Genomic DNA, 24,426 nt, shown 5'->3' on the forward strand with positions numbered 1-24,426 from the left:
TGTTTGGTATATATATCATGTAGATCCTATCATGATGATGATACATTCTGTTCCAAAACACGTTATATGTACATATTTATATAGATGTGATACTGGGGAAAGGGAATTTAATTAGCTTTACGACACTACAAAACGGGTCAGCTTACTCACGTGTAATTCGACTTCCTGTTGGAAGGTCACCCACTCAGAGTTCAGACAGGTATACGGTGGATAGTTGTGTCAAAAATGATATGTAATGTCAGTAACACTGAAAGAGACATTTTGGTCTTTCCCACGTATGTTTTAAAGTTTGCATCATTCACTGACAACTCTTTGTTGTTCTGGAACCAAAGCTTTAGAACTGAGAGAGCCAAGTCCAGCATTACTAATACTAGCCATTAGTGCAGCAAGGGTATAACTAAACGACTTTGCACTAATACCAGAGAGCCATACATTACACCAGCATTTCATCACTAATTCAAAGTTTAGACCTTTGTGGCTGGACAATATACATGACAACTTTAAAATACAGGTAGCAACACACCAAAATCACGTATTAATAGAAATCAAGGCAAGTATATCCTAACCCATCGGCATAGCCCTTTGAGAAGATATTGTGGTGATCGATAAGATTATTCAGCAAAATCAAACCTAACCTCTTTAGTAAGAGTGGCCAAAACAAAAAATGAAAATGATCAACTGTAATAAATCACTGATTCAGTGCTTAGGAACTCGTACTAAAGTTTTCCTGATCTGACTTATGATCTCTCCTAATTAGGACTCAGATCAGTGATCGCCATATTGCTGGAATACTGCTGAGTGCAGCGTTGAACAACAGCAAACCCTCATCAATGAATAAAGAATAATCAACTCATGTTAACAGTTACTCCATCTGAAGAGGTCGTTGTTGACACGGGCACTACAGATATGTACTCCAAACAAAAGTAAAAATACAAAATTGTACCCGCTATCCTGAATGGCAGATGGGCCAATATTCTCCTACTAAAAACCCAAACCAGTTCATGTTATCAGCCGTTTGCCTGATTACAAGTAATACTGTGCATCGTGGAATATTGTCATTGTGTATGCTTATTTCTTAAATGAAACAATCGAACTCATCTAATACAATAGTAGGACAGTCCTGATCAAGAAAACGCTGCAGATTGGACTTGTCCAAGGGTACATTTCTATATTCTGATTTTGGTTTGGGTATGTTTCTGTTTTCAGAAACATACCTGGGGTACATATCTGTAGGGCTATTGATAGAGATCACAGTCGTTAACTAAATATTGATTGATAAATATCGGAGACGTAACTTTGAGCAAAAATGCAAACAAATGTCTAAAAGAAATGAATATATTTCACGTCACTGGTGAATTGTGACATGTTTTTTGCATGGATTGGTTAACAAAACAGCATCCTGAATGTGATTTAGTAGCAGACCATGAATAAAGTCCTAAATGTGTATCTTATGTGAGAAAAGTTTTCTATCACAAAACTTAATATACAATGTTATTGATAACACAATTTTAATGTCCATAATTATTAATAATTTTTCCTAGCAACAATATTTCCGATTATCAATCTTTTTAGCCAGCCCTACATATCTGTTGTCCCCATGCCTACAACAACCCCTTTTAGCGTTACTCCATGTGGCTACACCCACTGATTACTTGTCCGCTTTTTTCCAGATTCTATCGACTGTTGAGAAATCAAGTAAGTAGAACAAATAAGTATGCACATGTTCCATACCATGTCAATAGCTCAAGTTAATCTATGGATTATCCGCCCTTTCCTCATTCCAAAGTCAATACAAGGAACACTGAAGAAACTCTTAACAGTGTCGTGTCAGCAAGAGAGATCACTCTCATCACACCTGTCAACCTTAAAACTAAAAGGGCCCTCTCAACAGAACAAGTTTCCCAACACAGAGGAACAAGGTGGACGTCGTTTACACAGCAGAGGAAATTTTCAGAAGATTTTGACTGTCGGTGTTCCTTTACGAAGCTATGTGTCACAGAAGGATTACCAGTTTCCTGTTGTGGACGAGGACGAGTTGGAGGAGCAGTATGTCCGAGGCAGTGGCCCGGGAGGTCAATCGGTCAACAAGACGGCCAACTGTGTGGTGCTCAAACACGTGCCCACAGGGATTGTTGTGAAGGTGAGTGCAGAGGAGTGAGTGAGTATGGTTTTATTCTGCTTTTAGAAATATTCAAGCAATATACAATGGTGAACACCAGAATTGGCTTCACACATTGTACCCATTTGGGGAATCGAACACAGGTCTTCAGCATCATGAGTGAACGCTTTGACCACTGGACTACACAACCTCCCCGCGTGCTTGGCTGAGGGCTGTATTATGTAATTATGTATCATGTATTATGCCTTTGGCCAACCTAATACATATTGTGTATTCCTAACTTATGATATTTACAATACAAAAACTGGGTGGGTGAGTGAGTGAATTTGGTTTAATGCTGCTTGTAGCAATATTTCAGCAATATCACGGTGGGGACACCAGAAATGGGCTTCACACATTGTACCCATGTGGGGAATCGAACCCGGGTCTTCAGTGTGATGAGTGAACGCTTTAACCACTAGGCTACCCCACCGCCCTCATTGAAACTGAGAAACACATGGATATGTTTGCAGTATTATGTTATTATGTAATTCACTCAGTGAAGTTTACCCGTTAAGGTCGGGTTAGAATGAACCTTTAGTAACCAATGCTTGTCGTAAGAGGCGACTAACGGGATCGGGTGGTCAGGCTCGCTGGCTTGGTTGACACATGTCATTTGTTCTCATTTGCGCAGATCGATGCTCATGCTGTTGATCACTGGATTGTATGGTCCAGACTCGATTATTACAGACCGCCGCCATATAGCTGGAACATTGCTGAGTGCGGCGTAAAACTAAACTCACTGACTCACTCAGTGAAGCTACTTTAGAAACCACTTCATCAACAATATCTTAAACAAACCAGATGTCATTTTATATGATTTACAGTGAATATATGCAGTTAATAGTAAATAGGTAAAACTGATGCAACTTAGGCCGTTATGGAAAATTATGGAGAGGCCAGCCTAATACATACTGTAACATATGTACAATACAGAAAACCACACTATTATTATGTATGTAGAACTTAGATTCTCTCATCTAAGTTAACTCCTTAGTGCTGATTAAATACCTGACCTGCCTTACCTTTTTTTTTTTGTTGTTTGTTGTTGATGTCTTCATGAAAGTTCCAAACTGAAGCAGACTCCCCAAAACATGTCTATGATTCCCTCTCATGACACCAGGGAGTCATGATGACTCCTTAATTTTTATGCCAAGGGCAAACACTGAAACAGGTGCTGCACAGTGGGACCTGAGCTTGGGATTGTGCATCGTTAATACTGTTATTATGTTACACTACTGGTGTTTCACACTCAAGAACAGTGACAGAGAAACAATCAGTCATCAAACACTCAATTAACCAATCAATCAATAAATACACAATGCCATTTAGAAAGTGGTCAAATTTAACATGTTATATTTGAGATTGTACTTTCTCAATAAAGTACAGGTTCTAGTACTTTTGTTGAGTTGAGTCCCATCTGAGATTCGAACCCCCGATCAGTCAAATCACTGTTTTCAATTGTAGAGCCATGAATCCCGATCCCTGGACACCAACCGACGGACAGCCAGGCTGAAACTACGGGACAAACTAGATCTGCTGATAAACGGGGAAAACAGCTTCCAGATGATGCAGCGCAGGGAGGAGACAAAGCGGAGAATACAGAAGAAGAAGAAGACAAACGAGAAACTCGGACTGAAAAGAGCTTTCAAGCAAGAAATGGAGAAGATTAAAGAAGACTAGCAGTTTTTGCATCTTATTGACAAACGATGTGGAGCATTTGGGAGTGACTGTGACTTGGTTGTTTATGGTGCTGTGCTGATCATGCTAATTACTGTCATGACGTCTGTACATAATTCATGGTTTGAAAATTGCAAGTCCATAGAGTTGTTTACATATCTGGGCAGATGTTTTGACATTCCTGCGTGCATACTTTGAAACTTTGGGGAAGGTGCAAGGCTGTGCACCCACACCCTATCTGAAGCATGATGAACATGTAAACATATAAAGATCATATAAGTAAATTGTGTTGTAATATGTTTTCAACGAGGCTTCCAAACCAAAATTGTTTTTGTAATTTTTGCATTCATCTAAATCGTTATGTGTTAAGTGCACATCCACTTTCTGAATCTGGGCTTCCTGGAACATGTTTTATATATTATATATCTTGGCAGCTGTAAGTTTGTGAGCTGAACATTTTCAAATGCCTTTAAAAATATTGTGTGGCAAGTTTAGTTGTGTCTGTATGTATTATGGATAGTGTGTGTCACTTTATGATTGATTATGGTGTATATTTATGAGTTGATGTGATATCAATTTCAGGCAGGAAATATGAATAACATGAGTTGATGTCTTTCAATACAACTGTACACAACAAAATGGCGGACAGATTTGTTGCAAAGAGAGACAGGTAAGGCTCAGATAACAACAACATATATTCACCTAGTGCAATAATAGTATCCGGGGTAGGAATGATCTTCCTACAACTGACCCGTGAAGATCCGGGGGTAGAATAGGTCTTCAGCCACCCATGTTTGCCACAAAAGGCGACTATGCTTGTCGTAAGAGGCGACTGAGGGGATCGGGTGGTCAGGCTCGCTGACTTGGTTGACACATGTCATCGGTTCCCAATTGCGTAGATCGATGCTTATGCTGTTGATCACTGGATTGTCTGGTCCAGACTCGATTATTTACAGACTGCCGCCATATAGCTGGGATACTGCTGAGTGCGGCATGAAACTAGATTCACTCACTCACTCACTCACTCGTCCTACTACTGCTGACACCCATGTACCATCAGGGGTAATGTGAGATGAGAAGAAAGAATTACCTCCCTTTTGTATTAAGAAAAAGACTTCAGAAGATTTTCCAACTCCCTGGTAGGGCGGGGCTGGGTACTCGGGTACTCGAATTTGGGTCAAGTACAGCTGGAATCACGTCCTATTTCTTGGAATCGAGTACCCGGAAAGGGAGAGAACTCTGTAATGACAAGGGCAGATAATAACTTGTCTTTTTCATAATTGATGTAACACACATTTACATCATTGGTATTGTCCGATTAATGAAGGTTATTATTAACGACTGTAATTTATCTGCGCAGTGAGTAGTGAAAGTTACAGTAACAGCGGGAACAAAAAGTTCTGTGTTTTAACGATGAATGTAAGTAATAGTGTTACTCTTTATATTGGTTTAACAGACATACTAGTAAATTAAATAGCTTAAGATCTGTTTTAATGCCTTATTGCCATCCTTTCAAGTCTTCTATAATAAACTCTGTCAAGTTGTGATTGAATATTCAGACAGTTGACAGAAGCACTGTATTCCTTACATTTCCGGTTACTCGATTCCGATTCGGGTAACTTGTACATGCGGGTACTCGATTCCATTTTTTCCTACCCGTCCCAGCCCTACTCCCTGGGTCAGAATATCGTGGACAAGTCTAAAGATGTTAGTACCCTGTAGTACCTCCCAGTACTCTAAGTATAGCACAAGTCTAAATATAGAGTACCACACTGCCCCCTACTGTAAAATGTTATAAACTTGGAACATTATTACTCGATGAGGGGCGGTGGGATAGCCTAGTGGTCTAAGCGTTCACTTGTCATGCTGAAGGCCCGGGTTCGATTCCCCACATGGGTACAATGTATAAAGCCCATTTCTGGTCTCCCCGCCGTGATATTGCTGAAATATTGCTAAAAGCGGCATAAAACCATACTCGCTCACTCACTGTTACTCGATGAATAACACTGCCACATTACTCAAGCTGTCATGATATAGTAGGGTATTTGCTGTCATGAAATAGTTAAGAAGAAGTGGTTATTTTTCTTATTTCTATGAATTGGTGCCTATCTGTAAATCTCTATTCATCTGTAATTATGTGTTGTTGTTGTTGTTGTTTGCAGGTTTAATAGCATCACATTCAATGTCAGTGATCAAACCTTTGCCAGTGATGAAGAACTTATCCAGAGTCTTGAAGGTGATTGTAAAGTCTAATTCTTCATTCCCAATTGTGTTACATTGGAAAAATATCAAAGTAATTTCCCTCACTACTATCAAACTATGTAGTAGTAGTAGTAGTAGTAGTAGTAGTAGTAGTAGTAGTAGTAGTAGTAGTAGTAGTAGTAGTAGTAGTAGTAGTAGTAGTAGTAGTAGTAGTAGTAGTAGTTAGTGAGGTGAGGTAAAATTGGGTTTAACGTCGTGCTTGAGAATATTCCGCTAATATGAAGATGTGCATGCGTGTGTATGTGTATGTGCGGCTGCTTGTACTAGCCCAGACTTAAGCTGGTTTTATAGTGCTAGCCCACTGAGATACCATGCCGCAGTGAAGCATGAATACCCCACTCAGACACATTATACTGACTCTGAGCCGACCAGTACTTGTTGTACCCATTAATGCCGAGCGCGAGACAGGGACCAACAGGTACCATATTTTTACATCTTTTGGTATGACGAGGTCGGGGGTCGAACCCGCGACCTTCTGCTCTCCCGAGAGGTGAGGTAAGGTGAAATTGGGTTTTACGTCGTGCTTGAGAATATTTAGTTCATATGACGACGTGCATGCATGTGTATGTGTATGTGCGGCTGCATGTACTAGCCCAGACTTAAGCTTGTTTTATAGTGCTAGCCCACTGAGATACCATGCCATGTAGTAGCAGCAGCAGCAGCAGTAGTAGTAGCAGAAGTCTGAATGTACACTTCATCCAGGCTAGAAGTGGGCTTCAGCAACAGGATGCATGTCATGGTATCCAAAATATTTGGTGCTCATGATGTCAGTCACTGGATTTACTCACTGTCTAGCTGGATTATTGCTGAGTGTGCAGTTTAACCTCGAACAAACCACTAATCATGTACATTGTGTCTCTCCCTGCAGCGGCCCTGACTGAGTGGAGGGCAGGCAAGGTCCGAGGAGTTTGGATTAAGATCGGCTTACAGCAGACATCACTGGTGCCGATGCTTGTCAAGGTAATACAGCGCCCTCTGATTGTAGGAAGCAACTAGAACACAGCAGTAGAATCATATTAGCAACTGTGGTTCAAAATTACCTCAAATATTTTATGACCAGGGCCAACTTGCACTTCCACTCAAATCCTGTATTGCCTCACTCAAATCCTGTATTGCCCCACTCAAATCCTGTATTGCCTCACTCAAATCCTGTATTGCCTCACTCAAATCCTGTATTGCCCCACTCAAATCCTGTATTGCCCACTCAAATCCTGTATTGTCCACTCGAATCCCACATTGCCCCACTCAAATCCCATATTGCCCCACTCAAATGATGTATTGTCCCACTCAAATCCTGTATGTCCTTACTTAAATTGTGTATTGCCCCGCTCAAATCCTGTATTACCCTCTCAAATCCTGTATTGCCTCACTCAAATCCTGTATTGATTCTCTCAAATCCTGTATTGCTGCACTCAAATCCTGTATTGCCGCACTCAAATCCTGTATTGGCCCACACAAATCCTGTATTACCCTCTCAAATCCTGTATTGCCTCACTCAAATCCTGTATTGATTCTCTCAAATCCTGTATTGCCGCACTCAAATCCTGTATTGGCCCACTCAAATCCTGTATTGCCCCACTCAAATCCTGTATGGCCCCACTCAAATCCTGTATTGCCCCACTCAAATCCTATATTGCCCCACTCAAATCCTGTATGGCCCCACTCAAATCCTGTATTGGTCCATTCAAATCCTGTATTGCCCCACTCAAATCCTGTATTGCCCCACTCAAATCCTGTATTGGTCCACTCAAATCCTGTATTGGCCCACTCAAATCCTGTATTGCCCCACTCAAATCCTGTATGGCCCCACTCAAATCCTGTATGGCCCCACTCAAATCCTATATTGCCCCACTCAAATCCTGTATGGCCCCACTCAAATCCTGTATTGGTCCATTCAAATCCTGTATTGCCCCACTCAAATCCTGTATTGCCCCACTCAAATCCTGTATTGGTCCACTCAAACCCTATATTGTCCCACTCAAATCCTGTATTGCCCCACTCAAATCCTGTATTGGCCCATCCTGTATTGGACTCAATGTTGAAACTACATTTCAATAATGTTTATAAAAATCAATCAAAGATTCTCACAATCAACTTGCAAGTCTGACACAATTTGCAGCTGGGGTTTGACTTCCACCATGCCCAACCTGGGTATGTGATGATGAGCGTGTGGCTACCAGCAGATGAACCCAACAACCTGCCCGAGTATGCCAACCAGTATATTGGTAGGTGCCTCTCCATTCTCAACCAAATAGATCAGGTACTCAATGTCTTGGTTGATAGTGTCTTTCTATGATGTGGATTGGTGCTCACTATATTGATCACTGGATTAGTAGAAAAGAATGTCATTTTATCATATATGTCTTCAGTAACCCATGCTTGTCGTGAGAGGCAACTAACGGGATATGGTGGTCAGGCTCGCTGACTTGGTTGACACATGTCATTGTATCCCAGTTGCGCAGATCGATGCTCATGCTGTTGATCACAGGTTTGTCTCATCCAGACTCGATTATTTACAGACCGCCGCCTATAGCTGGAATATTGCTGAGTGCAGCGTAACACTAAACCCACTCACTCACTCATCATATGATTGAAGTTAAACACTTACTTTATTTCATTTTCACAATGATATGAAATCCATGACATCATTAGTGCCAATAGTACAACACACGTGCCCCCCATTCTATTATCAGGTAATGAGGTAACACCTGTCCATTATCAGGTGTGGCATAATCTGTTTACGGTTTATGAAAACATAGCAGCAAAGCCAGCTTTGGCAAGGCAATTAAATATGGGACACAATCACATTCAGCTGATGTATTTGTGAACCAATTATTCAGTAGAAACATATTAATCCCAAATATAACATGTGACATAAGTGATTAATTGTAGCTGAAATTTGATTAATTCTTTTCTAAGTTGTGTAGTTTATGCCTTGTGTTTTTACTCAACTAGGTGTTGGTGGGTTTGTAGTCAATAGTAACAACCAGGTGCTGGCAATACAGGAGAGGTTTCAGAGTCGGCCACACTGGAAACTTCCTGGTGGACACGCAGATAAAGGTATGTTAGACAGGTGGACACGCAGATAAAGGTATGTCAGACAGGTGGACATGCAGATAAAGGTATGTCAGACAGGTGGACATGCAGATAAAGGTATGTCAGACAGGTGGACATGCAGATAAAGGTATGTCAGACAGGTGGACATGCAGATAAAGGTATGTCAGACAGGTGGACATGCAGATAAAGGTATGTCAGACAGGTGGACATGCAGATAAAGGTATGTCAGACAGGTGGACATGCAGATAAAGGTATGTCAGACAGGTGGACATGCAGATAAAGGTATGTCAGACAGGTGGACATGCAGATAAAGGTATGCCAGACAGGTGGACATGCAGATAAAGGTATGTCAGACAGGTGGACACGCAGATAAAGGTATGTCAGACAGGTGATCATGCAGATGAAGGTATGTCAGACAGGTGGACATGCAGATAAAGGTATGTGATACAGGTGGACATGTAAAATATAGGAATGTCACACAGGTGGTCATGCAGATAAAGGTATGTCAGACAGGTGGACAGGCAGATAAAGGTATGCCAGACAGGTGGACAGGCAGATAAAGTTATGTCAGACAGGTGGACAGGCAGATAAAGGTATGCCAGACAGGTGGACATGCAGATAAAGTTATGTCAGACAGGTGGACAGGCAGATAAAGTTATGTCAGACGGGTGAACAGGCAGATAAAGTTTTGTCAGACAGGTGGTCATGCAGATAAAGACATGTCAGACAGGTGGACATGCAGGTATATCATACAGGTAGACATGAAGGTAAAGGTATGTCAGACAGGTGGACAGGCAGATAAAGTTATATCAAACAGGTGGTCATGCAGATAAAGTTATGTCAGACAGGTGGACATGCAGGTTTATCCAGCCTCATGTAAGAATGTCGAGTTTTATTGGTTCACGTGACTTTGATAAAATACCATGTACACCCGTCACGATCCGCGAGCAGGGAGTACAAAAAACATATTATCCCGCGACGCCTCGGTGACCACGCAAAGTGAGAAAAGCGTGCATCGCCAAGCCTTCAGTAACGTTAGCTGTATTGAGGTCAATCGATCAGCTGTTGTCAACATGGCAGCAAGGAAACGTTTTGCCACAACAACTGAGAATGAAATTGAAGCAAAACGTTTGATTTAGTAAAAACATTCGGCTAGATAAATGCGATATCACATCGTGTCTCGGGAAATACGGGGTTTTATCAGTCCCTCGTAAGGTTGTAAGGTTGAATACAACCTTACGAGGGACTGATAAAACCCCATATTTCCCGAGACACGATGTGATAACTTATAATGTCCGACAGGTAGACATGCAGATAAAGGTATGTCAGACAGGTGGACACACAGATAAAGGTATGTCAGACAGGTGGACATGCAGATCAAGATATGTCAGACAGGTGGACACAACAGGTATGTCAAATAAGTGGAAATACATACAAAGGTATGTGATACAGGTGGGCACACAAATATAGGTAATATCATACAGGTGAACACACAAAAATGGGGTCGGTTTATCTACGGTAATATACGATATGTCAAACATATGGGTACGCGGGTATGCCAGGCAAGTGTACTGTACACTCTTATGCAGGTATTTCAGACAGATACAGGTATGTCGTATACAGCTGCATGCTAATAAAGGTGTGTCACACAGGTAGACTTACAAATATAGGTAATATCATACAGGTGAACACACAAAAATGGGGTCGGTTTATCTACGGTAATATACGATATGTCAAACATATGGGTACGCCGGTATGCCAGGCAAGTGTACTGTACACTCTTATGCAGGTATTTCAGACAGATACAGGTATAGGTGTGTCACACAGGTGGACACTTGTGTTGGGACTTGGTTAAAATCTCATAATTGATGAATGGTTCATTACAACCGATCAATCATCGAAAATAATTGGTTTGCGTCATTTATGAAATTTTCCTGGTTATTTTTGTTTGCACAAAAACATAAAGAAAAAACCAAGTAGTTCTTTGGGGTTTTTATGCAAATCTTTAAAGGATGACTAGTCAGGGCTCGATTTAGTGCTTTGTTACTTGCACTGGTGCAACCCAATATTACAAAATACAACCTAGCTATGAGTCTATCTTGCACAAGGTGCAAGTGAATTGTTGAGAAATAAATCAACAATAAATCTAACATGTGCATAAATATGCCAGCCCATTTTTCTTCTAAACTTTGAATAGCTATGGCAATGAAACATTGCTATTCATAAACACGTCTCGGCTATGACAGCTCTTGTAAACAGGGATCAGCTGTGTCTCAGTGTTGCTATGGTTTCATGTGTACTACATCACTGATTAAGGTTTATGTGCACCGAAACATTTTAACACACTACGTTGCAACTGGAATTTGGCTGGTGCAACTAGGTCTTTATCTTAGGTTGCACCTGGTGCAAGTAGGTTAAAATCTCTTAAATCGAGCCTGCTAGTATGTTAGGAGCATAAATTTCTTGGGGTCTTTAAGATAAATTCAATCATGACTTGGAACGAGCTTGTAGTGCTCATGAAATGTAACAGACAAAACCAACCTTATGAAAAATATTGTTAATGCAAAAAGTGTTCCAGAATTGCTTGTGTTCGATTATGAGAAAACATGATCGATAGCTTGGTCGTTTAGTCACTGCGACCAATCTTGGATTATTTCAATTAATCGGGACCACCACTTGTGGACACACAAGTATTTTAGACAGGAGAATAATGGTGTGGCTGTAATCATAGAGTTGAAATATTGCTGAGTGTGACATTCAACAAAAAAGTAGCATACAAGGCAGGTGGGTATTAAAATCTAGTAATAAGTTCATTGTGGCCTCAAGGGAAGAGAAACACCAATCATTAGGACTCTGTCTCCAATATCTATGCAGTTACTTCCTCATCGATCTTCTACATGGTCAATATCATTGTTGTTCAGGTGAAGATATTGGCGAGACAGCTAAGCGAGAGGTGTTTGAGGAAACGGGTATAGAGTGCGAGTTTGAGTCGATACTGACTTTCCGTCACCAGCACAACTACCGCTACGGCTGCTCCGACATCTACTTTGTGTGTGTGATGAGACCACGCAGTGACGACGTCAAGCCCTGTCAGCATGAGATCGCCAAGTGTCAGTGGATGGATGTAAGTGAGAAATATGTTTGCTTGCCATGTTAGGAGATATTTTGTCATGGTACCTTCCTCATCATCCTACTAGCAGACTGTGCATGTTTCTGTAGATTCCCGTACACAGATCTGGTAGTACTGTGAGTACACCTGTAACCTTCCCCAACACCAGATGTTGAGTACACCTGTAGCCTTTCTTTACATCAGATGTTGAGTACACCTGAAGCCTTTCTTTACACCAGATGTTGAGTACACCTGTAGCCTTTCTTTACACCAGATGTTAAGTACACCTGTAGCCTTTCTTTACACTAGATGTTAAGTACACCTGCAGCCTTTCTTTACACCAGATGTTGAGTACACCTGTAGCCTTTCTTTACACCAGATGTTAAGTACACCTGTAGCCTTTCTTTACACCAGATGTTGAGTACACCTGTAGCCTTTCTCAGATTTACACCAGATGTTGAGTACACCTGTAGCCTTTCTTTACACCAGATGTTAAGTACATATGTAGCCTTTCTTTACACCAGATGTTGAGTACACCTGTAGCCTTTCTTTACACCAGATGTTGAGTACACCTGTAGCCTTCCCCTACACCAGATGTTGAGTACACCTGTAGCCTTTCTTTACACCAGATGTTGAGTACACCTGTAGCCTCTCTTTACACCAGATGTTGAGTACACCTGTAGCCTTTCTTTACACCAGATGTTGAGTACACCTGTAGCCTTTCTTTACAACAGATGTTGAGTACACCTGTAGCCTCTCTTTACACCAGATGTTAAGTACATATGTAGCCTTTCTTTACACTAGATGTTGAGTACACCTGTAGCCTTTCTTTACACCAGATGTTGAGTACACCTGTAGCCTTTCTTTACACCAGATGTTGAGTACACCTGTAGCCTTTCTTTACACCAGATGTTGAGTACACCTGTAGCCTTTCTTTACACCAGATGTTGAGTACACCTGTAGCCTCTCTTTACACCAGATGTAAAGTACATATGTAGCCTTTCTTTACACTAGATGTTGTGTACACCTGTAGCCTTTCTTTATACCAGATGTTGAGTACACCTGTAGCCTTTCTTTACACCAGATGTTGAGTACACCTGTAGCCTCTCTTTACACCAGATGTTGAGTACACCTGTAGCCTTTCTTTACACCAGATGTTGAGTACACCTGTAGCCTTTCTTTACACCATATGTTAAGTACATCTGTAGCCTTTCTTTACACCAGATGTTGAGTACACCTGCAGCCTTTCTTTACACCAGATGTTAAGTACACCTGCAGCCTTTCTTTACACCAGATGTTAAGTACATCTGTAGCCTCTCTTTACACCAGATGTTGAGTACACCTGCAGCCTTTCTTTACACCAGATGTTGAGTACATCTGTAGCCTTTCTTTACACCAGATGTTGAGTACACCTGCAGCCTTTCTTTACACCAGATGTTGAGTACACCTGTAGCCTTTCTTTACACCAGATGTTGAGTACATCTGTAGCCTTTCTTTACACCAGATGTTGAGTACACCTGTAGCCTTTCTTTACACCAGATGTTGAGTACACCTGTAGCCTTTCTTTACACCAGATGTTGAGTACACCTGTAGCCTTTCTTTACACCAGATGTTGAGTACACCTGTAGCCTTTCTTTACAACAGATGTTGAGTACACCTGTAGCCTTTCTTTACACCAGATGTTGAGTACATCTGTAGCCTTTCTTTACACCAGATGTTGAGTACACCTGTAGCCTTTCTTTACACCAGATGTTGAGTACACCTGTAGCCTTTCTTTACACCAGATGTTGAGTACACCTGTAGCCTTTCTTTACACCAGATGTTGAGTACATCTGTAGCCTTCCGTTACAACAGATGTTGAGTACACCTGTATCTCCTCTTGCAGCTGGATGAGTACATAAACCACGAGGAGATGTCGGTGGGTAACCGTCACATCGCACAGTGCTACAAAGACAGCTTGGGACACGGAGGCCTTGCAGTAGTCCCTAGTCCAGTCATCTCATTCAACGGCAAAGTTTACAATAAAATGTACAGCGTCCAGCACAAGGATAAAGTCCAGACCAATATAGACTAGCGTACGTCTTAGGAATAACATTATTGACTCAATCAATGGGTCAGAGAGTGTGTACATGTTCATATATAATTTAACTGCAGGGTATTATTAGTTGCACAGCCATTTGCCAGGTAGTATTAGATGGTACAAAGGCCAAGGGAAATACAGATTCAAACGGGTTGTACCATCCCATAGTACCTGGCAAATGGCAGTATTACCATTTAGATTTTTAGGTGCCAAAATCTAGTAAATGTCATAACAGTTATTGTCCCCCGCCGCAATGCGGAACGGGTGACTATGTATTCAGTGGCGTCCGTCCGTTACGTCCCGATTCTTGTTAACGCGATATCTCATGAACTGTTGTACCGAATGTCTTCATATTTGGTGACAGCCTACATTGAGGGATTACACAGACACCAGATGATCTTGGTGACCTTTACCTTATGTTCAAGGTCACCACGACACTTTGACCTCTTTTTATACTCTTGTTAACGCGATATCTCATAAAACATTGCACCCAATGTCTTCATTTATGTCGAAAGCCTACGTTGGGTGATTATGCAGACACCAGTCATTTCAGGCATCTTGTATGTGACCAAAAAATAAAAAGTAGTAAATGTGTTATAAATATTCCATTCTTTAGCGGCGGGGGACATTGCCATATCAGTGGCAAACACTTGTCTTTGAAATGAAAATACACCATTATTACATATAATTTTTAATTTATTTCTGCTGCGGTATGGGACACAAAGCATTGAGCCATGATTGCTGTCACAAACGAATAAATGTATTATCAGTCATTATTCAAAAGGGACATAACTCTTGTAGGCATAAAACCTATGTTCAAGGGACTTGTTATTTCAGATATCCCACTGTTTAGGATAGTGTCCAATCTATTTCCACTTCTTAGATAAAAAATAGCACATTCTCAAAAATAATTGACAAAAAGAACTTTTTGTGTGAATAATGGTTGAATTCTCCAAGTGAGTTAGATTTCATTGTCAAAAGTCGCAAACTGTCAAGGTCATCCTTACGACTTAGAACAGGGTAAACTTTAGAGTAATGTTACGTATTGGCCATTGACCAATCAAAAGTCTTATACGTTATCTCGAGGGTAATAAATTTCAATCCCCTTTTCAGGGAGGCAAGTTTTGCTATGTTCGTGCATATCAGGTATAACATGTATACAAAGTTTATTTATTATTTGTATTGTTTGAACTAAAATCAACACAGACATCATTCACACTAAATGGAAGAGGAAGTGATATTTCTCACGTCAGCTGCAAATGACCAGGTTGACTTTGACGTTATTGTTTGCTTTATGTTGTGTAGAAAACAGGATCTGCGTTTACGATTAATGTCAAACTGTGTCAGATATATCATATATATTTCATTATAACCGTACCATGGTGAATGTCAGACATGATGGATATGATAAATGTTTACACAGTGTATGGAGAAGGAGCTGGCCAAGTGGTTAAAGTGTTCGCTCATTATGGAAGAAGGCTCATTATGCTGCCATTATGCTGAAGACCCGGGTTCGATTCCCCACATGGGTACAATGTGTGAAGTTCATTTCTGGTGTCCCTGTCGTGATATTGCTGGAATAGTGCTAAAAGTGGCATAAAACCATACACTTGCTTACACACTTTTACATTCGGGCATCGCAACATCATCAGTGTAAGGTGATCGTCGTCCATCTGTCAGCACTGGAGCTTAAAACATTATGACCCAACTAGTTTTCATGGAACAAGATCTATGTGTATGTGGCTTGAACAAACTTTCTTGTTTTGAGGGGGCGGTGGGGTAGCCTAGTGGTTACAGCGTTCGCTCGTCACGCCGAAGACCCGGGTTCGATTCCCCACATGGGTACAGTGTGTGAAGCCCATTTCTGGTGTCCCCCGCCGTGATATTGCTGGAATATTGCTATAAAGCGGCGTAAAACCACACTCACTCACTCACTCTTGTTTTGAGAAGTTCATAATGGTGGGCACAGATTTCTCTTTCTAGAATACAGTTATCCTGCAAACCGCTGGACACACATTGTCATGTTATCAGGGGATGCTTCATAAAAAACACGAAAGGTATGCCAGAAATATGGTGTTTGGTACACAGAGGAATATCAGAAATTGTCTTCAACAAGCTTCCTGTAATTTAGAGCTTCTCGTCATGTTTAGAGATTATTCTGACATATGAATGGATGACATTGAATGCAAGGTCACTGAATATATAATAAGCATGTGGACCACTTATAAACTCAATAACTGATGTAGATGGGATGTTTCCTGGTCTTGGGTAGAGTGTTTTTACAAGATCCTTACCCGATACATTTTGTATGACTGAATGAAGGTTATAGTCACAATGTGTCTTATTCTGGTCTCGTCTGAATAATTTTAGATGTAGATACAATAATTGCTCAACAAGTCTTAGATATGTTTTTCATAAGAACTGCCCAATTTTCCACATCTTACCCAATACATTTTTTATCATTGAATACAGATGAGATTCACATGTGTTATACACTCGTCTCTTCTGAATAATTTTTCATGAATGTTCCCAACAGTGTATCAGTGTATCCTTTTTTCTGTAGCTATTATAATATGGTATATTACCGTAGATAAGCCAACCCCATAGATAAGCCGACCCCCTAACTTGACCCTTAAAATCAGTGTCAAAATGGTATGTTTCAATACTGGCAGTTACTGTCTTGGATGTAAAACGTTAGTATGTTTAGTGAGAATACTCTCTAATAAAGAAGACCGCCTCCGTGGTATAGTGGTTAGAGCGTCCGCCCGGAGAGCGGAAGGTTGAGGGTTCGATCCCCGACCGCGTCATACCAAAAGACGTTAAAATATGGTACTTGTTGGTCCCTGCCTGGCGCTCGGCTTTAATGGGTTCAACAAGGACTGGTCGGCTTGGAGTCAGTATAATGTGTCTGAGTGGGGTATTCATGCTTCACTGCGGCATGGTATCTCAGTGGGCTAGCACTATAAAACCAGCTTTAGTCTGGGCTAGTACAAGCAGCCGCACATACACATACACACGCATACACGTCGTCATATGAGCGAAATATTCTCAAGCACGACGTTAAACTCAATTTCACCTCACCTCTAATAAAGAATATACTGACCATTCTTTAATGTATATTTTATTGATCCTTTATAACAAAGTATCTGTAATCGTCGAAAACGTCCAGGCAGGTGTACCGCTAACCTCAGGGTTTTACATGACGCAGGATTCCTGCGTATTTGACGGAACAATTTGTTAAAGACTCTCAAAATATTATCATGCGAGTCAAGCTTGACACAAGTTTTATGAGTGACCCTCAGAATTCAGTTCAGAGTCAATAAAATCGATTTAATAGCAAACAATGATTTTGTGAGGTTTTCTATAATTTAGATATTTCTTTCAATTCATGTTAATAACTGTATGTTACAGTGAATAAATCACAAGCCTGATTATCTGTTCAGTATACTGGAGTTTGCTATGACTGAACAGTGAAAAAGATACTATTTATTAGCTAACATATAAATGACAATACAACACAAAACAATAATAAAATCTTTGCAAAACTCTTGCTTTTCTATATACACATAAATATTATGCAAAAAATTTCACGACTCCCAAATATTGAAAATGACTCCAAAAATAAATACTGTGGGTCACCATGACTCTCTTTTTCAAAGTCTGTGTAAAACTCTGTAACCTGTAAGCTCATCCTGACAGGGCACTGACGACCTGACAAATACTTTCTTGAAATTGTATCTCATAGATAAGCCAGCCCCTTCTACAGACTGCCTTGTTTGGTCCTCAAGATTCGTCTTATCTACGGTAATATACGGTATGTTATTCACACGTTTGTTAAACAACCTTGTCTTCGTATATTAAGCTGCTATTAATCTACATTATGTGCCGGTGGTAGTTATCTATTTTAACTGTTGGAGCCATCTTGAAAACTACCTCAGTCATAATGCCAAACAATCCTGTACATATCATTGTGGTATTTACAGTAGAAAACACCCTTGCCAATAAACGCCCATCACCAACTTCAAGAGCACTCAGTAATCAAAGCACACCCTGACAAAGACAAAATTTAGATTGAAATCCACATTCTTGTACATATTGCACAGAATGGCTATATTCTTGGCTTTGGACTATATGTATTGCCAAAATGTTTTATAGTTTCTGTAATGTTTGACCGTGGTTGTTGCCGCTACTGTTAGAGCAGATTAAACGCATTTATAGTTGTTAATAAGCACCCCCTTTGTCAATATTCTTATGCCTGGGGTTCTTACTATAACAAAAACTGTAATTAGTGTATTCAAACTCCAATGTCTGTTGTCAAAAATTTAATTTTAGAGTTTGAATTTTATAATTCTACAGGCTGTTTAAAGCTGTGGTCATGGACAATTTTGAAAATTTAACAGGCACATAATCGCCATCACACATAGTCAGCCACCTAAACTACTGAGCCACCGTGACTTCCACAAAAGTGAAAGTCGGACAACTGGTAGTCTAGACTGCAGACTTAATGTACCCCTACTGATAAGTGTAAATTGGCAAGGCTCCCACTGCCGAAACCTATGATTACACGGTGGCATTTAGAACGTCATATGTTATATGTGACCACTTTCTAAATGGTATTGTGTATTCAATTTTCAAAATTATTGTGGTTGTTTTTGAATGATGTAAGTAGTGTAGGAATCTTTCTCACAAGGAAACTTACTCCATTTCAAGGGCACTTAAGCTTACCTTGCCAAAGAATGGCACGTTCCTTGTCAGTTGAACTGTTCGAGTCTCATATGGTTCTCATGTAACAGCTTATTTTGTTGTCATTCAGAAAATATAATTCAGTGTAAGATTTTTAACATTGCTGTATACAAATCACGAAATCTGTGAATATCCAAATGGAAGAACTTGGATAAGGTTGAAGTTATGTAACATTGTTGGCCCTTTGTATTATCTCTGTTAGAACAGCTTTCACACAAAACTGAACACTGAAGGTAACAACAGACGTGTGTTCATACAAATGTTTTAAAGAATGTTACCAGTATTTCTATCTTGATGTCATTTTTATATTTCTCATTACATATATATCAGTATTGAAGATATTTCAGTTGCTGTTAATCTAACAAGTTTCTATACAATTGAATCTGTCAAATCCGGACTCTTTGTAAACCATTTTTTTTCCATAATCCGGACTACTCTCTGAGACCCGGCCAAATTGTTCTTAATGTATCATTAATGCTTGCTTTATAATGCAGACTCTCAATTACGGATTAAGGACTAAAATAACAGTCCCGACAATCAACTTGCTATGAGAACAATGCTTTGTAATCTGGACATAGCTGATGAAAAAACAAAACGTTGAATAAACATCTCTAAGCTGCAGAGGTTGGAAAAGTTTCCAAAGAGAGACTTACGGTGCTTATGCATGGTACCGGACAAATAAGTCTGTCCCAGGCCAGTCTGTAATAGACAGATTCCACTGTATTTTGAAAATTGTTCTTGAAGACAATGAAGGCACCAGAATTTGCTTTGCAGACTTGCGTCCCTTGAGCATGCAAACCTCTGACTGGTGCTCATGTGTTTTCTTTTAAGTGAGGCTTACATTTGAGGCTGACATCACTCGAGGCTTTCCCTACTCATTAAAATGCGACATTCTGATCTGATATAGTACACAATTGTAATTTGTACCATGTATTTTCAGCAAGTGTTTTTGTCTGGAATCACATTCATATACTGAAAATCTGCTGGTGATCTTTCAAGAATTTTTTATAATAGCTAGAAGTTGATGAAATGATTCAGTATTACATTGTATTAAACGTATTACCTGTATATCATTCACTGCAAGTATGTGCATCTGGAATCAATGGAATGTGAATGATCTTACCTCAAAACATTTCATGTTGCATAGATTCAGGAACAAATGGTGTCTGGTGATGTATTTACGTGTATATGATTTTTCATCAACCAGTTCTGTTTTGTACATTTATGTTGCTCACTCTTAAACTCCGAATCACTTGGGTACTTTGCATTTTAGGGTAATGTATCTTATGGAAAACATGTTATAATGCCAGGGTACACATGAATTAAAACTGAAGGTACTGCATGCATAGTCTTGTATATTCTGCAGCTGCTTGAAATGAATTTGTAAGGCTACTATTTTTAATCACATGGTTATGCCCTTTTTTATTCCAAAATTCATAGAATAATGTCAATAAAAAAAATCATAAATATTCAAAAATGGTTTTAAGTGTTTCAGAAAATAACTAATCTGTGGTACATACCATATTTGTGAATATTATTTTGTTGAGTAAACCATGGAATTGGACCAAAATATGCCTTTCAAGTTCAATTTTATGTATGTGTTTTTATATTTCATGTTGGCCATGGGTATCAGTATGGTATCTTGAAGAGCAGTCAGTTGTGACTGTGTATGAGCAAATTACATCTCATCAAACCTCATGTCTTCAAGGACCTACAAGCTGGCCAAAAGATGTGTCTGTTTTTTAAATGAAACATTGTGATATTTATTCAAGTCAATCAGCTAGCTAGAAATTATTAATATTTATCTTATATATTTGTTGTAATCTGTCTCAGTATAATACAAAACTGAACATTTTTCTAATGGAATAAACTATTTTAACAAATGTCTTGTTGTATTACATTATTACCACACATCATAGGTGGGTCCTCTGCTTGAGATGAGCAGTTTCTTAGGCCATCAGGGCTCCAGATAAGGGCCGTATCGGCATATATACGGATAGAAAATATGCACGATATGATAGGAAATAATTAAGAAAACGTAGCAGATATGAACCACAGCAATGGTGTACGGTATTAAAATCATTTACAGACGTATTTATCTGAAAAAGTATTGTTTTATTGTTTATTTACCTGTTTACACAAGAGTAGCAATGTTGTGGTGCATATATGAAACACAAGATTACTGATATGCCATTAAATTCCATTCAGTACTCTAAATGTACTCTTAAGTTTTTTCCAGTACTCCTATATTGAAAACATAAGGAGTATGTACTCCTGATGTTGAAAAATTATCTGGAGCCCTGGCCATAGTGTGTGCCGAATATTACCGTAGATAAGCCGAACCCATACATAAGCCGACCCCCTAACTTGATCCTTAAAATCAGTGACAAAATGGTATGTTTCATACATAAGCCGACATCCCCCCTGCGATGGGGTCCTAATCGCGGAAAACTCAGACAACAGACAATTACCGATAATTATAACTTCGGCCTGCATTATTTAAAGAATTCACAATCATATTGTGTCTACTCACTCCTCGAAATGAAGTGTAGATGAAGAAAATGGATAATATATTTTGGATAAGGACAAAACTTCATGGATGAACAACTTGTTTATTCGGATGATGCGACGTTTCGTTACAGATTCTTGTTCATACTTGCTGATTCCCCAGCTTCTAAACATGCCACTGAAAGAAGTAATATATTTTGTTAAATAATAGGTTTATGTATTATATTTTACTGATCACTGCGTCAGAATTCATCTGTTTGCACACAGGTGCACAGCTGATTGCTATTCCTGGCTCTATATACGAGACAAATACACACAGTAATCTTAATATCCCTTCAAACAATACAATGCCTAGCACAACGAAATTAGAACTTAAAAGGTTTACTTGCAAATCTTGTCTAGTGATGTTTACTTGCAAATTTGACGTCTTTACTGATATAGTCGTCTTCTCTTGTCTGTTTGTTCATGCGAAACGATACAATGTCGTTTTCTTACCCCCCTGGAAAAACGTTTGCGAAAGTGTGACCCATAGATAAGCCGACCCCCTTCTACAGACTGTTTTTTGGGGGGTCCTCAAAATTCGGCTTATCGATAATATACGGTATATGTATATGTATGGTTGTTGGATGCTCACTGCCTCATATCAGAGGATGTTAAAGATGGCTAGTGAGTCATCAGTAGATGATGTATTCTCTGGTCTGGTGCCATTCAGAAATGTACGTATGAAGACCCGGGTTAGATTTGCTCTTCAGCAAACCATGCTTGTCGTAAGAGCGAATAACAGGATTGGGTGGTCAGACTTGCTGATTTGGTTGACACATGTCATGCTCATGCTGTTGATCACAGACCCGTGAAGACCCGGGGTAGAATAGGTCTTCAGCAACCCATTCTTGTCATAAAAGGCGACTATGCTTGTCGTAAATGGCGACTAACGGGATTGGGTGGTCAGGCTCGCTGACTTGGTTGACACATGTCATCGGTTCCCAATTGCGCAGATCGATGCTCATGCTGTTGATCACTGGATTGTCTGGTCCAGACTCGATTATTTACAGACCGCCGCCATATGTCTGGAATATTGCTGAGTGCGGCGTAAAACTAAACTCACTCACTCACTGTTGATCACAGGATTGTCTGGTCCAGACTTGATTATTTACAGATCACTGCCATATGTCTGGAATATTGCTGAGTGTGGTGTTAAACAACAATCATATCAAACGATGGAGTCTGGCTACTTAACCACACTCTTGGTTCATTACCATTGGATTCTGCGTAAAGAGAGAAGTTCACACTCCGGCACAGCGATTACTTAGCATAACATCACTGCCACAGGCTAATTTGCATATCGCGTGACCAGACTTTTCTCTTGTTTGTAAACAAACGCGCATATTCATAATAAGAAGAGACTGGTCTCAAGCAAGCTTTTCGGCACGCTCTTCACAATGTTTTACATTGTTACATATATATTCTTCCACAACTGCGACAGTTAGGTCTATGACAGTACATATTTAGATATCAAACTGGCTGCATCGTTTGCTCTCCATCAGCTTCGATGACAGCACGTGGAGCCGTGCAACCTATGTAAACAAAGGATCGCTACACAAATCGAAATAGTGTTACATGTTTTAGGATATTTTCTCAATGAAACTAAACCATTCTATCAAAGATGTTTAATTAGTTGTGTAGACTCGTCAAAAATAAAAGAGTTGAGAAATATGTAAATTATATTGAGTGGACGGTGCAAGATGTGACGAATTGTCACATTTTTCTGGCCTGTTGAAGAGATACTATGCTGGCTTGCCGCATGGAACTCTGGGTAGGAGAGTGAGAGAAGTTATGGTATTTTTCAATGTCTAAAATCATCAAAAGGCACAGGTTTCCACTAGATTGATCTGAAGAGCAAGTATCAACAATATATATTCACGTGTTTAGACTTCTGATCTGGAAACAGACAGTGGACAGATTGATGAACATTTTCATTTAATTATATTTTATCTCCCTATTTTGTTATATTTTCAGTAAAGACTTTTCATTTGGAGTATTTAGTATACAGTGTCATTGTGGGATATCCATGGATACCTGCAGCATGGTATCCAAACGATCAGCACTAACTGAGTGTTAGTCCCGATTAGTATAAGCACGTGCTTGGTCAGATTATTGCTCCATTCTTTATTGATTTGGTGTTAAATCTAATATCCACACCATCGTCTCACATAATCTAGCAGTTTCTGGAATCAACATGGCTGAATTACATTGGTCCTTGTGAGGACTGGGACCCAGAAATAACTTTCAAGCAAGAATATGAAGGTCTAAAGATGACCAACATGAAACAGAAACGATATCCTTTGTGATGGAGTTTTAAAAAGCTGATATGGACCGATGGAACTTATCTTTTTCTTATTATCTGAGTATTACATCCAGGGCTCATACAGTTTATCTGCGATCATATGGAAGGTATTTTAGAGCCATTTAAAGGCCAAATAGAAACACAAAACAAAATAGAAACATGAAAATAGGTAGAATGTGGGACTGACCTTCAAAGGGAAAGAAATCTTGGATCTATCGCTGCTGAGGGAACGTTGGCATGGCAATGGAGATTAATTAAAGCATTTTGATATATAAATTTCCTGTAAACTAATGACAGTTTGACAAGTATGCTAAGTTTAGGGTCTTTTCAAGGACAATTGTGGCATTTTCAAGGCTTAAACAAATTTAGGGCCTTTTTAGGGTAAGATGTTCAAATTTCAGGCTTTTTCAAGCTCTGTATATCAGTTAAATTTAAAGTGGGTATTGGATGCAATATATTCCTTGTGGTATAATCCTGAATACAGG

The 24,426-nt window shown here is 39.7% G+C and overlaps 1 protein-coding gene across 1 annotated transcript; it reads left to right on the forward strand.

Moving 5' to 3' along the window:
• Positions 1 to 216: 216 nt before the first annotated feature.
• Positions 217 to 14,845, forward strand: LOC124267755 (nucleoside diphosphate-linked moiety X motif 6-like). Its single transcript, XM_046702745.1, has 11 exons — positions 217 to 275; positions 1,671 to 2,140; positions 3,626 to 3,840; positions 4,273 to 4,282; positions 4,444 to 4,508; positions 6,001 to 6,074; positions 6,969 to 7,060; positions 8,220 to 8,325; positions 9,056 to 9,160; positions 12,079 to 12,281; positions 14,152 to 14,845. Exons 2-11 carry the CDS (start codon positions 1,715 to 1,717, stop codon positions 14,338 to 14,340), a joined length of 1,485 nt encoding a protein of 494 aa, XP_046558701.1. The 5' UTR covers positions 217 to 275; positions 1,671 to 1,714; the 3' UTR covers positions 14,341 to 14,845.
• The last annotated feature ends 9,581 nt before the right edge of the window (positions 14,846 to 24,426 follow it).

The sequence above is a fragment of the Haliotis rubra genome, unplaced genomic scaffold (genome assembly GCF_003918875.1).
Source record: "Haliotis rubra isolate DU_JTF1 unplaced genomic scaffold, ASM391887v1 Scf1335, whole genome shotgun sequence".
Taxonomy (NCBI): domain Eukaryota; kingdom Metazoa; phylum Mollusca; class Gastropoda; order Lepetellida; family Haliotidae; genus Haliotis; species Haliotis rubra.